This window comes from Heterocephalus glaber, unplaced genomic scaffold, assembly GCF_053883595.1.
Source record: "Heterocephalus glaber isolate CG9 unplaced genomic scaffold, H.glaber_assembly_v1.0 deba00000071, whole genome shotgun sequence".
In the NCBI taxonomy this organism is placed as follows: domain Eukaryota; kingdom Metazoa; phylum Chordata; class Mammalia; order Rodentia; family Bathyergidae; genus Heterocephalus; species Heterocephalus glaber.
In genome coordinates this window covers 34839714-34855381 of record NW_028258137.1, presented here as the reverse complement: position 1 = coordinate 34855381, position 15668 = coordinate 34839714, and the positions used below count along the sequence as shown (strand labels likewise).

Below are 15668 nucleotides of genomic sequence, written 5' to 3'. Positions count from 1 at the left end.
CACTCAGCCTACATATTTTCTGATTCATCTTTCTTGACCTCTTCATTTCTGAAAAATATTCCAGTTTGTTTAGTCGTTCACTTGTTAATGGACATTTGGGTGGTTTCTAGTTTTTGGCCATTATGAGTAATGCTGCTATGAAAATTCATGTACAGATCTTTGTATGGTCAAATGCTTTCATTGCTTTTCAGTACATTTCTAGGTGTGAAATGGGTGCTACTGTTGTCAGTGATTTTTTTGGATTTGCATTTTACTACTAACCAGTGATGTCAAACATCTTTGCATGTGCTTATTTTTCATTTGTGTATCTTCCTTGGTGCAAATCTTTTGACCCATTTATTACTTGAGTTTTGGGGATTTATTTATAAATTTCAAATAAAAGAACTTTATCAGATATATGACAACTACCAACCTGTTCTCTATTTCTCTAAGTTTGTCATTTCAGGAGTGTTACATAGGATGTAACTTTTAGGGATCGACTTATTCCACTCAGCTTATTTCCCTGGAGATTCATGTTTGTGTTGTGCATCAATAATTTCTTCTTTTTTTTTTTTGGTACCGGGGATCGAACTCAGGTCCTTGAGCTTGCGCAGCAGGCGGCGAAACCACTGAGCTAAATCCCCAGCCCGATTTCTTCTTTTTTGATCCAGATAATACTCCCTAAAATGCTCCATTGTTTGTTTAATGATTTATCATTAAAATACACCTACTTTGTTTCCAGTTTTTGGCTATTATGAACAACACTTTTATAAACATTTGTGTATAGGTTTTTTTGAGTGAACACAAATCTTCATTTTTCTGGCATAAAAGTTCATATAATATTTAAATGGTTAGTTTTTTGGGTTTTTCTTTCGGTACCGGGGATCAAACTCAGGTCCTTCCGCTTGTGCAGCAGGTGGCGAAACCACTGAGCTAAATCTCCGGCAAAATGGTTAGTTTTTAAAGCAACTGTTACACTTTTCTAGAGTGACTGTACTATTTTACATGATCATAGCCAATGTATGAGTAAGCCAGCCTTTCCACCCCTCACCAGGATTTGGTGTTATCATTATTAATTTTAGCTGTTATGAGAGATGTAGGGTGATAACTCATTGTGGTTTTGAATTTCCCTGATAACTCATGATGTTGAGGATTTTCATGTGCTTAATGTCATCTGTAATACGTCTTTTTATTTTTTATTTTTTTGTTACCGGAAATTGAACTTGGGTCTTTGTGCTTCCAAGGGAGGCAGCAGAACCACTGAGCTAAATCCCCAGCCCCTAATATGTCTTTTTAGTAAATTGTCTCTTTTGGCTAGGTTCTAATTGGATTGTTTTTTTTTTTTATTGTTGAGTTTTGATAATTCTTTATATATTATAGATACAATAGTAGTTCTTTGTTAAATACATGATTTACAAATATTTTCTCCCGGTCTGTATCTTATTTTTTATCATCTTAACAGAGTCACAAGGTGAAAGATTTTGATTTTATGAAGTCAAATTTATAACATTTTCCTTTTATAGATTTTTGTTTTTAGTGTCAAATCCAACAGCTTCTGCCTAGCTCTAGATTTGGAAGATTTTCTTCTCAGTTTTAAAAATTCTAAGTATATTTCGTGTACCATTAATAGTAAAAAACTAGAACTTTATACTCACCCTATTAAAACACACGTCAATAATGTTAAGTATATTTAAATGTTTTGCATCTGTCATTGCTATCTATTTCCAGGATTTCCACTCAGGATTTTTTTGTCATCCTGAGTAGAAACTCTGTACCCACTTTTCCCTGCTTCCTCTTTGCAGCCACCCCTGGCGACTACTAATCTGCTATCTCTATGGATTTACTTATTCTGGACATTTCATATAAATGACTTTTGTGACTGGCTTGTTTTACTTAAGCATATCTTTTTCAGGGCTTATTCCTGTTGTATCATGGGTCAGTACTCAAGTCCTTTTTATAGCTGAATAACATTCCAGTGCATTTTATTTATCCATTCTCAGTCAGTGGACATTTAGATTGTTTCTAGTTCTTGATGGTTAATAAAAAATGCTGCTATGAACATTCATGTAAAGGTTTTTCTATAGCACATGTTTTCAGTTCTCTTGGGTATATCCCTAGGAGTGGAATTGCTCAGTCTTATGGTAAGTCTATGTTTAGTCATTTGTGACTGCCAGAGTGTTTTTTCAAAGTGACCACACCATTTTATCTCCCATCAGCAATCTATGGAATTTTTTTGCATCCTCATTTTTTTTCAGTTTAATCAGTTTACATTTTGTGTTTTAAGTCCATGATCCATTTTTGTTTTTTTGCTTTTTTGTTTTTTGGCACCGGGGATTGAATTTGGGTCCTTGCGCTTGTAGGCAGGTGGCGGAACCGCTGATCTAAATCCCCGGACCTCCATGATCCATTTTTAATTGATTTTTATAAGATATAAGCCTTAGAAGTTTTTTTATTTTAAACTTAGGGATATGTAGTTGTTCCAGCACCATTTGTTGAAAAATCTGTCTTCCATTGGATTGCTTTTGTACCTTTATCCAAAATCATTTGGGTGTATTTGTGAGGGCCTATTTCTTGGTTCTTGATTCTGTTCCATTGATCTGTATGTTCTGTTCCTACTGTCAGTACCATACAGTTTCAATTACTGTAGCTAAATAGCAAGTCTTCTAAACAAAAGTATTTTAGGTCTTCTAGATCTTTTGCTTCTCCATATACATTTTAGAATTGAATTGTGTACATCGGTACAAAATCTTGCCATTTGGTGGAAATTGCATTGAGTCTAATTTTGAGGAGAATTGATGTCCTTCCCTATGGCTAGAGGGAACGACTTAGTTGAGGCTTCCTTTTGTCTCTGCCCATGGATGTTTCTAGGTTGATTTCTGCAGCTCTGAGACTAGGATATATATGAGGCAAGAAGGGAAATCTCTGTCATGTGGTTGCTTGAAGCTGAAGTCCATAGCTAGTCCGTACTCTTCCTCAGCTTTTGAACTTTTTAATATTTGTTTGTAAATTATGTCCAAAGTTTTTAGTTGTACTTAGCAGGAGAAATAGGGAAAATTCTATCTACTCCATTTTCCTAAAAGTGGAAGCTATACCTTCCTTTTAAAGTTAACAGTTGGTTTCCTAGATCATTTTATATTAGTATATAAATTGCACAAGTAATCTTTTAAGTTACTGGATTGTATTTTATTATATGAATGTACCATAAACTTTTTTTTTAAACCAACCCCCTCCTGATGAACATTTAGGTTGTCTTCAGTCTTTTTCTTTTACAAATAGTACTTCTGTGAATAACTTTATATATGCATATTTGTCAGTTGAACGTATGCCAGTAGAGTGGCTGAAAGAGAACTAGTAGGCCAAAGGGTGTGTACATTTTATATTTTGATAGGTGGTGATTAATGTCTTCTACGAGATTACTTGTCACTCTGAAATACCCTCAGTGTTGTCTATATAGGCAGGACCTTTGCTCCTGTGAGACAGAGCCCCAACAAGGATATTTTGAATCATCAAATGTCAGCATTCAACTCTGGTGTTACCTTCAAGGTCTCAGATATAATTTTTACATACACTTATCCAAAATATAAGGGAGGTATTTATTCTTATCAGTAACCCAACATTGGGGTGACTTTTGGATAATTGCTATCTATAGTACACTTGGTATCAGATTTTATAATACTTCATTCTAGTCAAGTGAATTTATGTTTTCCTCACAAGATTTTTCTGTGGTGGTAAATTGTCATTTGGGTCTGAATTATGCTGTGGCTGATGATGTTAAGCATATCAATTAAGCAATTTTTCTCAATTTAATGAGTCATTCAAAATCACAGACATTTCTTTTGGTTTGAAAAAACTTGTTCACTAGTACTGTTAGAATTTTCAGCCCAAGATTCTCCAAGGGATTTTCCTTTTTTGATTAAATAAATAGGAGTAATAGATAAGCTGTTAATGTTATTGTTTTGAATGCAGTTCTGCTGAATGTATGTTATGTGCACTTTAGGTCTTATTTATTTTTTTGCCCAACACACTGTTCATGTTGTCTTGTATAACAATAGTTTACTCCTTTTTATTGCTATGTAGTATACTGCCATATGAGTAAACCACAATTTCTTTATCTATTCTTCTGTAGAATGGATGGTTTCCAGCTTCTGGTTATTATGAGAAGATTGCTATGTACATTTTGGTACATGCTGTTGGTTGGATATATCTTGCTGTCTCTTTTTAATATCTTAAATCAGGGTCATTTTAGTCTTACAACATTTTCTGCTGAATTTTTTCCATTGTTTTATATAAGTTAGTAATCTCAAAATTTATTTGAGTGGGAAGGTTTTGTTTTATGATCCTTGTGGTGTTGGATCATGAACATAGTTGTGACGAAGTAATAAGAAATATTGGGTATATAATTGCTGGAAGGCAAGCTAGATGTGTTTACAATTCTGTTGCAGTGTCCTGTTTCTCAAAGATGATGTTTGACTCCTTTTCAAAGTCTCAGGCAGAAGGTTACCATAGTTTGCATCCCCAGAGTCCTGTAGTTCACATTTCTGATTCATGCAGACCCTCTCCAGCAGCTCATCCATCTGGCCTAAAGGTACTCGAGGCTACCTTCATAGCTTGACAGAGGGCAGACAGTCCCTAGTACTTGTTGCAATGCCTGCCAACTGTGGAATGTACACGTGTCATGCCACAATGGAAATATCTCTTTTCAAACAGTTACATTCAGTTAATTACAATTAATAGTGGGAGTTAATTTTCTTTCTTTCTTTTTTATTCATTGGGTTTATTGGTACATTTTAGGTATACAATATGATGACATTCATCATTGGGGATTTGTACATACACATGATATGTCTTGGTTCTTATTTTTTTCCCCATTCCCCTTCCCTCCCTTCAACTCCACCCCTCCCTATTTACAAAGACTTTTGTTCTGTTTTTTCTTTTTCTCATATTTATTCCTTTCCCTTCTTTCTTTTCTCCTCTCTCTCCCCCTTCCACTTTAGCTGTCATAGGTGACATTTATAGATGCTTGAATGGTAGCATCATAAAAGTATTAGCAAATAACATTTCTTTTACTATAGCACTTTTTAAACTCATGGTTAATCAGTGTAATTTTTGAATTAAGGTAATATCCCAGTATCCCATTTGCTTACATTCTGAGACATTAAAGATAAGTAGTTTAACATGTATTCTCCTCTTCCTCCAACTCTGGAAAAGCATAATTTACATTAAATTAATTCAGTATGATTTCCTTTTTTAAAACAATGGCCTTTTTCTTGTATTTAAAATATAAAAATCTTCCTATTTTTTCTTTCTGTCCTGAAAAATCCACTGTGGGTGATATTGTTTTTGCTGATATACAGCTTTATTGGGTATGACTCCTAAGTGTCATGTTGGACTTCACGGATGTGTCATTTTACTTTTTAAGGATAAAACTTCTCATATTAACTCTTCTACATTTATTTGATCAGTATTTGAGTATCTTATAAACTGGGCTCGAGGCTTTAAAATGGTCTTTGTATCAAAAACAAGTTTGCCAAATTTATTACACCTAGACTTCAAAAAGAAGTTTAGGGTGTTTTCTCCAAAAATATTAGTGTTATATAACTCTGCTTTATTAATTTGTGTGTAATTCTTCATGTTTTTCATGTTTATATGTGTGTTTGCATCCACATCTGTGTTATTCTTAACATATATGTTTTAAAAACTGACATGTATTCCTAATGAGCACATTCCTAACTGTGATAACATATTGCTGCTCAGGGTTTTCTCAAACTATGTCTCATTAAATATATTATTCTGAGATACTAAGTAGAGTGGCACAAAAAACTATTATCAAATGAGTTTACTATACCCATTCCTGAGAGACTTACAGTATACATTAGCATATTAAGGATTCTGGTTTTATGCAGTAAAGAAATTGTCTTTATCTCAGTGTCTCCTAGAAGTCTTTGAGTGTGGAACACTTCATAATACATAGGGGTGTTTGGGGCATACTGATTTGAGGAATCTCCAAAAATTGTGAATAAGTGTTGGAAAACATCAAATAGCCAGGCAGGGAGGTCCATGCCTGTATTTCCAGCATTCTGGGAGGCTGAGGCACAGGATTCCCAGTTTGAGCCTACCCTGGACAACTTACCAACTTAGTGAGATGCAGTATCAAAATAAAAAATAAAAAAGGGCTGGAGATGTGGCTCACTGTGAAGGCTCTGAGTTCAGTGCCCAGTATGACAAAAACCAAACCAAACAAAAAAAAAACCCCCAACAAACAAACAAAAATTGACTACATATTATTGAGCTGTCAAGACTTTAAAGCATTTAGCTGAATTGTACTTTGGCAGTATATTTTCTTGTAGAAATTGTATTTTGAAATACAGCATTGCTGTTCTCTTGATGGTCTTTAAAATAATTTGTAATGTTGTTAAAAATTGTGCTTTTTGTTGGAAAGAGGCTTTTTGTTTTTGTTATTGTCATTGTTTTCGTATTTCTGTTCCATAAAAATTTGCTTTTATCTTTAAAAAACATGTTTACTGTTTCAGATAGCATGACACAGGAAAGGAGGCCTCCCAAACTTGCCTTTATGTCACGAGGTGTTGGGGACAAAGGTTCATCCAGTCATAATAAACCAAAGGCTACAGGTATGGATTAGCAAGATACAATTTTTGATAATTTACATGATACCTGATTTGCCCAGGCATTAAAAGAGGTTATAAACCATTATGCTGTAACATATATGTAGACTTTCTTCCTTCAAACATTTTTGGTAAACTAAAATTTTAAGTAGACGGTGTTGCTTAAGCCATCAGTTCCCTCATCTTTTACCTAATAAGTTTCCTGTAATATTTGTATCTTATGCTGGTCCATGATCAGCTGGTTTTGCAAACCCCTACTTTTGATATTTGTGTGTGTGTGTGTGTGTGTGTATAGTATAGTGTTACAACTATATAATCATATATGGATAGAGTTACATAGGATAAAGTGCACCGGAGATAATGTGGATTTTGCTAAGTAGATGTGGCACAAATTAAATAACAGGTGCTAAGCAAAAATTTTTGTCTCTTCCAGAACTTCCTCATCATATGTTGTCATCAAATGTTGAATTTGTACCGTTTTTTCTGTTGGCTTTGCTATGCTTCATAGATTTATAGAGTGGTAGTTAAACAAACCCAACAGCTCATTTAAAAAGCACTCTAGGAGGCTGGTGCAGGAGGATTACAAGTTTGATCCCAGCCTGGGTAACTTAGCAACTTAGTGAGATCTTTCTTAAAATAAAAAATACAAGAAGGGGCTTATAGTTATTCCTTCCTTGACTCCCTACCTTCCTCCCTTCTTTTTTACTTTCTTTCCTCTTCTCCTCTTCCTCCTGCTCTTTCTTCTCTTCTTGTTTCTCCTCCTTCTCCTTTTCCTCCCCCTCCCCCCTTCCTCCTCAACTGCTCTCCCCTTCTCTCCTCCCTTCTTTCCTTTCTTTTCTTTTCTTTCATTTTTTGATATTGGATTCATTATGTTGTCCAGGCTGGCTTTGACCTCCTGGCTACAAGCAATCATCCTTGCCTCAGCCTCCTGAATAGCTGGAACTACTTGTGCATACCTAACATGGAGTGTTGGTTATGTTATAGCAGGTCTGAGATAAAGGTATAAAATGTAGAGCTATCTGCTTGAAATTGAAAGGGAAAACTTGGCTTCTGTGTGGGTTCCCACTGAAGACTCACTGCCCTCTGCTGAGGCATGTCCTCTTAGTAAATGCTGAGGTAGTCCCAGGCCTGGAGATGTCTGTGACATAGCCATACTAGCTCTTATGCTCAATAAATCTAATATAGAAGAAATAATAGTGCTACACTTTTCAGACATGATGAAATTAAGTGATAAATTTGATGACCAACAACTCCAAAATGTTTAAATATTGAATCATTCTTATTTAAAAATTTTTAAATTTATATATTTGCAGTGCTAAGCATTGAACCCAGAGTCTCGTGTGTGGTAAGCAAGATTTCTACTGCTGGGGTACATCCCCAGCCTGAACTTTAAATCTTTTTAAGCTTAATTTATGCTCTGAATTGTATATAGCATTTGAAGATTCTGTTCTTCTGATAGCAGCTGGTTTAAAATATAATCGGGTCACTTCCAATAGGAATACATTCTGAGAAAGGCATCATGAGGTGATTTTGTCTTTGTGCGAACATTCCAGAGTGTATACAAACCCAGCTGGTGTAGTCTGGTACACACCTAAACACTGTCATATGTGTGTCTGTCTTTTACTGAAACATCGTTAGGTGATGCATGGCTGTGGTAAGTTAAATTTGTTAATCAGTAGCTTCATCAGATGCGTTGGGGAAATGGTAATCTTGAGAAATAAACTATACTATGTGAAATGATTTCTTAGGGCAGTTTCCATTTTAAAAAAATGAACAGGCTTCTCCTCCTGCATTGACTCTAAAGGGTCACCAAATTTTTAAAAGCTGAAGACAGTAATAAAATATATTGTGTTTATATACATCTACTGGTTGTACAAACAGATGTTAACATTGTATGCATATTCATCTTATTCAAAAACTATTAGAACATATTGACTTTATTTTTAAAAGAATCTTTTTTTGTTTCATAGGATCTACCTCAGACCCTGGAAATAGAAATAGATCTGAATTATTTTATACCTTAAATGGATCTTCTGTTGACTCACAACCACAATCTAAATCAAAAAATACATGGTACATTGATGAAGGTAATCTATCATTTTAGTGTTCTTTATAATGAGCTTGTCCTTTTAACTCATCAGAAAAAAAGGAATTTTTTAATCAATATTTGCAGTTTTTGGAAACAATGAATAGACCTTTATTAGTGTTGCTAAACTAAAATGTTGTACACAATTTGAACTGCACTGCTGTTAAGATTAATAAAACATTTAAAATGTTTAGTAGCTTGTTCTCTTAATGATCTATTTAGAGTAGGAGATCTCTAGAATCAATTGAATTTTTTGAAGGCTTTTCTGTCTGGGTCGTTCTTGACCTCTTTAAAGCACACTTTTTAAAAAATTCCACCTTCCCTTGTTCTGGGTCATCCTTTTCTTCTGGCACACTCATTCTCTTGTCCATCTGTTCAACAAATATTTATTGAGGTTTATTATATACCAGACATTCTCTGAGGTTACAGTGGTGAGGAAAAAATAGACATTGTCCTTGCCCTTTCTGAGTTTACAGTCAAATTGTTAGGATAGAAATTAGACACAGAGCAGATGTGGCATTGCAATGGAATTAGGGCAATGAATGGGATGCCATAGGAGTACTGAGATTTTGCCTAGGGTGTTGGGGTGTCTTCTGAGGAAGTGACAGGTACCTAGGTTTATGGAGTGGTGGATGGCACAGTGAGAGAGAGGACAGAAGGATGTTTTAGGCAGAGGGAATAGCATATTTGAAGGGCTCAGGGAAGAATGGAGTTTACTGTTTGCCAAGGGCCAAAAGAACCAGTATAGCTAGAGCAGAGATGGACATGATCTTTAATGAGATAAGAGTAGTGTGGCAGCAGAGCTAGGCCATGGGAAGCCTGGAGCACCCCATTAAAAAGAAGTGGAAAGCTACTGGAGGATTTTCAGCAACAGGTGGGGTGGCCAGGGTTGCCTCTTGGAAAGATCATTCTGGCTGCAGGGCAGACAGTAGGTTGAAGTGGGGACTGTGTGAATGCAAGGTCACCACTGAAGGCTGTTGAGGTCTTAGTAATTGGTTGTAGTATCTGGGACTAGACTTGCAGAAGACATGGAGTGGATAAATCTGAGATTCAGGAGTTGAACTGACAGGACTTACATAGGGGTGAAAAGTGAAAATTCAGAGGAAAGCTGTGTCAGTGATGACCTCTGGTTTTCTGATTTGCATACTTAGATGGTGGTGGAACAAGGTGAGGAATTTGATTTTGAACATGTTGAATTGAAGAGATGTTTTCAACTTCCTGAAAAGGAATCATCAAGTGGGCTGTTGGATGTGTGAGTCTGGAGCTTAGAAGAAAGGTTAGAGCCAGAGAAAGAAATGCATAGGTTGTCATCACAGGGTGGCTAAAGTCCTTTGAATAGTATTGTGTAAGGAGAGAGAAGATGGAGGGCATAGGTTGTGACTGAACCTTGAGGGGCTTAATAGCTAGGGTGGGAGATGAGTCCTCAAAGGAGACAGAGAAAAAGTGACCAGAGAGAAGTGAAGAAAATCAAGACTGTTGGGTCAAGAAGCCAAGGAGCAAATGGACAGCATGTTGAATGCTGAGAGGACAAACAAGCTGAAGACCACAAAATATCCACTGGATTTAGTCATCTGAAGTCACTGGTGACCTTTATAGTTCTCTCATGTGGAGGAAGTTCATCAGAGGCCAGATTGGAGTGTGCTGAGGGTGTGGTGAGTGGAAATGGAGACATGAAGCAGATGTATAAAATGCAAGTATGGGTTGCATCAGTGACTCTCCCCACTTCTTCCCTCTCTCTTAGTCACATCTATTTGTCAGCAAGTCTTCTTGATTTCCTCATCTTCAGTACCACTGGAATCTCTCTCTGCTTCTTCATTTCTAATAACCATGGTCTTAGTTCAGATCCTGTTTTTGACTAGATTAATAAGGTGGCTTTTAACTGCTTTCCTTGCAGCATTCTTTTCAACTTTGTGTCTGGGTAACTGTCACCATCACCATCATCATAGTCATTGTCTTCATATCATTGAGCTGACATTTCTTGACCACTTACAATTTGCCATGTATTATGTTGTTTATATACATTGTTTTATTTTATCATAACTTTATGAAGTAGATATTTTTACGTACACTTCTGTTACAGAGGTTAAATTACTCGCCCAGTGTCACATGATTAGTAATAGTGGAGCCAGTATCCAGTCCAGATCTGTTTAACACTAGTCTTCATGCTTATATTCGTTACACTGTCTCCACTTTTCTGAGTGATTTTCCTGAAGACGTATCCATGCCTTTCCTTTGCACAGTACATATTAATGTTTCCCTACCCTTGAAGATAAGCATCCAAATTCCTGATGTTGGCATGACAGACTTACTGTGATGTGGCCTCTGTTTCAGCTCTGTCCCTTGTTCCTGCCGCAGCCACACTGGACTGGGTCCATTCTTAGGATGTAGTGTGCTTTCTTTTTTGGTGCCTGTTGCTTCTGCTGCCTGGAAGTCCTTCCTGTTCTTCCAGTTGCGTGGTCTGGCTTACTGGTATTTGTCTCTAAAATCTCAGCTCTTTAGTTTATCCTTAAAGCCTTTCCTTTACTCTCCTACCTCTCCTAGGTTAGATCAAATGTCCTCAAAGCAATTTTGCTGATTTGTCTTTCTCCTCAGCCAGACTGTGAGCTCCTAAACTCAGCACAGGGCTTGACAGTCAGTAGTTTTAGTAACTGTATGCAAACTAAATGAAAATATAAATTTACAGTACTAGAGACCTCTATAATGGATGTGTACAGGGCCCATCTAGGTCTACTGTGGTGTAGTCCCCTCTTGCCCTGTCATTATTGGCAGGTTTGCTGATGCTTTTCCTATGGGGTCATTCTTTTCTAAGGAAAGGAAACTAGTGAAACCACAAGGTTTTCATAATCTAGGCAATGTCAGTTTTTCAGGTTTATGCTATAATTTCACATTTCTTATTAATATAGATTCTGTATTGTACTAGAATATCCCTAACTTCTTGATTCTGCTAGAATCTAATATGTAATAATTTCATGAGATAATATTGGTCCTAAAAGACCTACATGGAACATAAAAGAATGAAATTTGTATGAAACTAGAAAATAGAAGTGATTTAGTTGCAAAAGAATATTGTTCTTTTAGTTAATTTTACTTATACAACATTTTAAAAAGCTTTTCTTTCTTTTTAAAATTAACCTCAACCCTTTATTTCCATATATAAAAATAACTTGAAAGGATCTATGAACCTAAATATGAAAGACTAAAACTATAAAACTTTAAGAAGAAATTATAAGGGAAAATGTTTATGAGTTTAGGGTAGGCAAGAATTTCCTAGGGTATAAAAAACATGATGTATAAAAGAAAAAAATTGATAAATGAGATTCCATCAAAATTTAGAACTTTAAATGACATCGTTAAAATGAAAAGTAGTCCTTAAACAGACCATTTTTGCAATGCATATAACCTATGACCAGAATATATAAAGAACTCTTATAGCTCATTAATAGACAACCAATTAAAAAGTAGACACAAGAAGATGATAAATAGCCAGTACAGCACAAGGAAAGGTGTGCAACACTAGAATCAGAAAAATGCTAATCAGTACAATAACAAGATCGTATTATACACTCATTAGGGAGATGAAGTTAAAAGTTTTACAGGAACAAATGTCAGCTTAGTTGTGAACCAGTTAGAACTTTCTAATACTGCTAATGTGAATATAATGATAAAACCGTTTTGGAAAACAGTATAGAAATTTCTTGTATTACTGTTAAGAACCAACAGTCCTGTTCTTAAGTTTTAAAAAGAATTTCTCTACAACATGTGATTAATTTACTTTTTTGAAATAAATATTTTATGAGTACTTTCTTGTATTTGTGATATACCAAGCAATGTTGATTCACCCAGGAGAAAAACTAACAAAATTACTGTTCTCATGGAACTTACATTCTATTTGTGTAGTTTGTATGATAGACAATAAATGTGTAAACAGACAAGGTGGTAGTGGGTTGTGGCATGTGTATTGAAGAAAATGAACAGAGTGTAGTGGCTAGTGTTAAGTTGGCTGCCACAGGGTGGTTGGAAAAGGCCGAGGAAAGGGTATATGAATTGAGATCTGGATGATGAGCATGAACTGGCCAGAGAAAGAGCTTGACAGAAGCATTCCAGGCAGAGGAAATAGAAAGTGTATTTGAGATGAGATGAGAAAGTTTATTTGAAAAATAGGAAGTAGGCATAGTGTCTACAGAATAAAGGAAATATGGGATGTAGCAAGTTTGGATAAGTGGGTAGGAGTTAGATCACCCAGGGGCTCCTAGGTCAAGCTAGGAAATATATGTAGTACTTTTTCTAAGGGCACTGGAAAGCAATCAGGAGGTCTTAAACTGGAGAATGACACAGTCACCTAACATCCTTCAGTTTGAAAAAGGTCTTACTAGTTGCTATGACAAATAGAAAAAGGCAAGAAGATCTGGTAGGAGGCTGGTTACAAGATGATGAATGGTGGTGGCTTCAATCAAGGAGTTGCTGGTAGAAGTTAAGAGAAAGGAATGGACACTTGCTTTCTGGATTTAGGTATTGGGCCTCAGAAGTGGAGGGTTTGGGAAAGAGAAGAATGAATGATTTTTTAAAGATTTTAGATTAAATCTTTGTCTTGGTCACTTTCTTGTCATTGGGATAAAATACCCAATACCCACCAACTTAAAGGAGGAAGATTTATTTTGGGTCATAGTTTCAGTGGGTTGATTCCATGGTTGGCTGACTCTTAAGAGAAACAGCATGGTGGATGGGCCTGGGCAGAGGAAAGGTGCTCATGTCATGGCAGCCAGGGAGTAGAGACATCAGGAAGGAGCTGGGGACATCCTCCCAGGTGACACCTCAGTGACCCACCTCCAACCAGGGCCCACCTCCTAACAGCAAATCAGCCATAGTGCCTTCATGGTCCAAGCACCCTCCAAAAGCCCCACCTCTGAACATGAGTCTTTTGGGGGACATTTTAGATCTAAACAATAACAATCTTATTACTAAGGAGTCTTAGGAGGATGAAATATAAAGAAAGTATAATAAGTACCCGAGTAGTCATTCCTCCTTTAAGAGAAAGACTGTAATTGCCTTTGACGTCCCCTCAGTGCCTCTTCTCATCCTATTCTCTTCATTCCCTTCTATGAGCTACTATCATCTTTAATGTTTTATTCTCTTGATTTTCATTATAGTTTTACTAGTATGTTTGTGTATCTACATAGCATATTGTTAGTTCTTTTGTTTCTGAGCTTTATATGTAAAGACTCAGATTGTAGATATTGCTGCATAATTTCTTTCCTGTCACATTATGTCTTAAAATTCGTGTGATTTGCAGTATGTGATTCTAATTTATTAATTTTCATTGCCATATAGTATTCTGCAATTGGAATATAGCAAAAATTATTATCCTTTTGACCATTGGTGGGCATTTAAATTGTTTTTTATTTTTTTGCTATTATGAACAGCTCTATTAGTATTCTTACATGTGTCTAGGGCAGAGGTGACGAACCTATGGCATGTGTGCTGCAGCAGCCTGTTTGTATCATTGAAAGCTCTAAAAGGTTTGACATCACTGGTCTAGGGTGTGTAATTAGGAGTGGTATTATTGGGAAATAAAATGAGTACCTCTTTAGTAAATAATGACAAACTGTCAAAGTAGTTATATCATTTTATGCATGTATTAGTCTGTTTGAGCTGCTATAGCGTAATACCATAGGCTAAGTGGCTTATAAACAACAGAAACTTGTTTCTTACAGTTCTGGAGGCCAGGCAATCCAATATCAAGGCTCTTGAAGATTTAGTGTCAGGTGAGGGCTCACTTCCCGGCTCAAAGACAACCATCTTTTTGCTGTATCCTCACATGGCAGAAAGGCAAGGGAGCTCGCGGGTACCCCCTTTATAAGGCACCCATCTCATTCATGATTTCATGACCTAATCACTTCCCAATGACCTCACCTCCAAATGCCCTCACATTGAGTGGTTTCAACATAACTTTTAGAGTACAGACATGTAGTCTATAGCACACTCCTACCAGTGTTGTGTAAGCACCAAGTTAATCCTCATTCTTACCAACAGTTAATGTTGTAAGACTTTTAACTTTTGAAATGATATCTTGTATTGGTTTTGGCTTTCATTTATCTAACTACTAATGAGAGCAAGAATGTTCTAGTTATTTGTTGCTGACTTGTGTTTCTTCTTATGTGAATTGCCTTTCCAAGTTTTTTTCTGCTTTTTTCCGGTATTTCTTTTTGTCTTCTTACTGATTTATAAATATTTTTCAAATTCTAATCTTTGGTTAGCTATATGTTTTGCTGATTTTTTTCTCTAGCTCAAATTTTCACTCTCATGAAGCCTTTTAATGAATAAATAGTTCTTAATTTAAATGTGGCCATATTTGTCAATCTTTTTTCTTTTATGGTTTTCATACTTATATTTAAGAAATTTCTCTATATTGCCTTCTAAAAGTTTACAGTTTTGCTTGTTACATTTGTTTTTAAGCTACTTGGAATTGATTTTCTGTCAAGTATGAGTAGCATTCAAGATTAGAATTTTTAAACATATGGATGGCTGATTATCTCAACCCTGTTTATTAAGGAGTTCATTTTTTTCCCCACTGATCTGCTGTGTCTGCCTGTCAGCTGTGTTAATCATATCAAGGAAGTAGCTTTTGGCTTTGATTCTCTTTATTGTATGTTTTGTCTTGAATTTTTTGTTTTGTTTTTGTGTTTATCCTGGCTTTGAGTTTATTTTGTTTTTTTCTCTTTTGTTAATTTTGTTCTGTTATTTTTCTCTTGCATACTTTTGGGGGTTGTTTTGTTCTTCTTAACATCTTAAGTTGTATGCTGAGTTCATTAATAGCTAGCTTTTTCTCTCCAAAATTAGCTATCTGTAAATTTCCTCTGTGAGTGTTACTTTATATGTGTTTCACAGCGTTCTGTATTGTTTCCTTTTCTTTCATTTTAAAACTTAGCATGTCTTATTTGTTCCATAAGTTATTTAGAATTGTTTCTTAATTTTTGATTATC

General features: G+C 35.7%; 1 protein-coding gene across 17 annotated transcripts in view; it reads left to right on the top strand.

The window, feature by feature from the left end:
* The window catches only part of Cyld (CYLD lysine 63 deubiquitinase), a 61200-nt gene that overhangs the window by 20189 nt on the left and 25343 nt on the right, over window positions 1-15668 (top strand). For 11 of the 17 annotated variants that reach the window (XM_021260927.2, XM_013073342.3, XM_021260928.2 and 8 more), the window contains 3 exons: window positions 6510-6608; window positions 8573-8689; window positions 14400-14450. In XM_021260927.2, coding sequence (XP_021116586.1) covers window positions 6510-6608; window positions 8573-8689; window positions 14400-14450 — 267 coding nt within the window. The remainder of the gene's footprint in view (window positions 1-6509; window positions 6609-8572; window positions 8690-14399; window positions 14451-15668) is intronic. The other 6 variants (XM_087206714.1, XM_087206696.1, XM_087206693.1 and 3 more) reach the window with 1 other exon arrangement.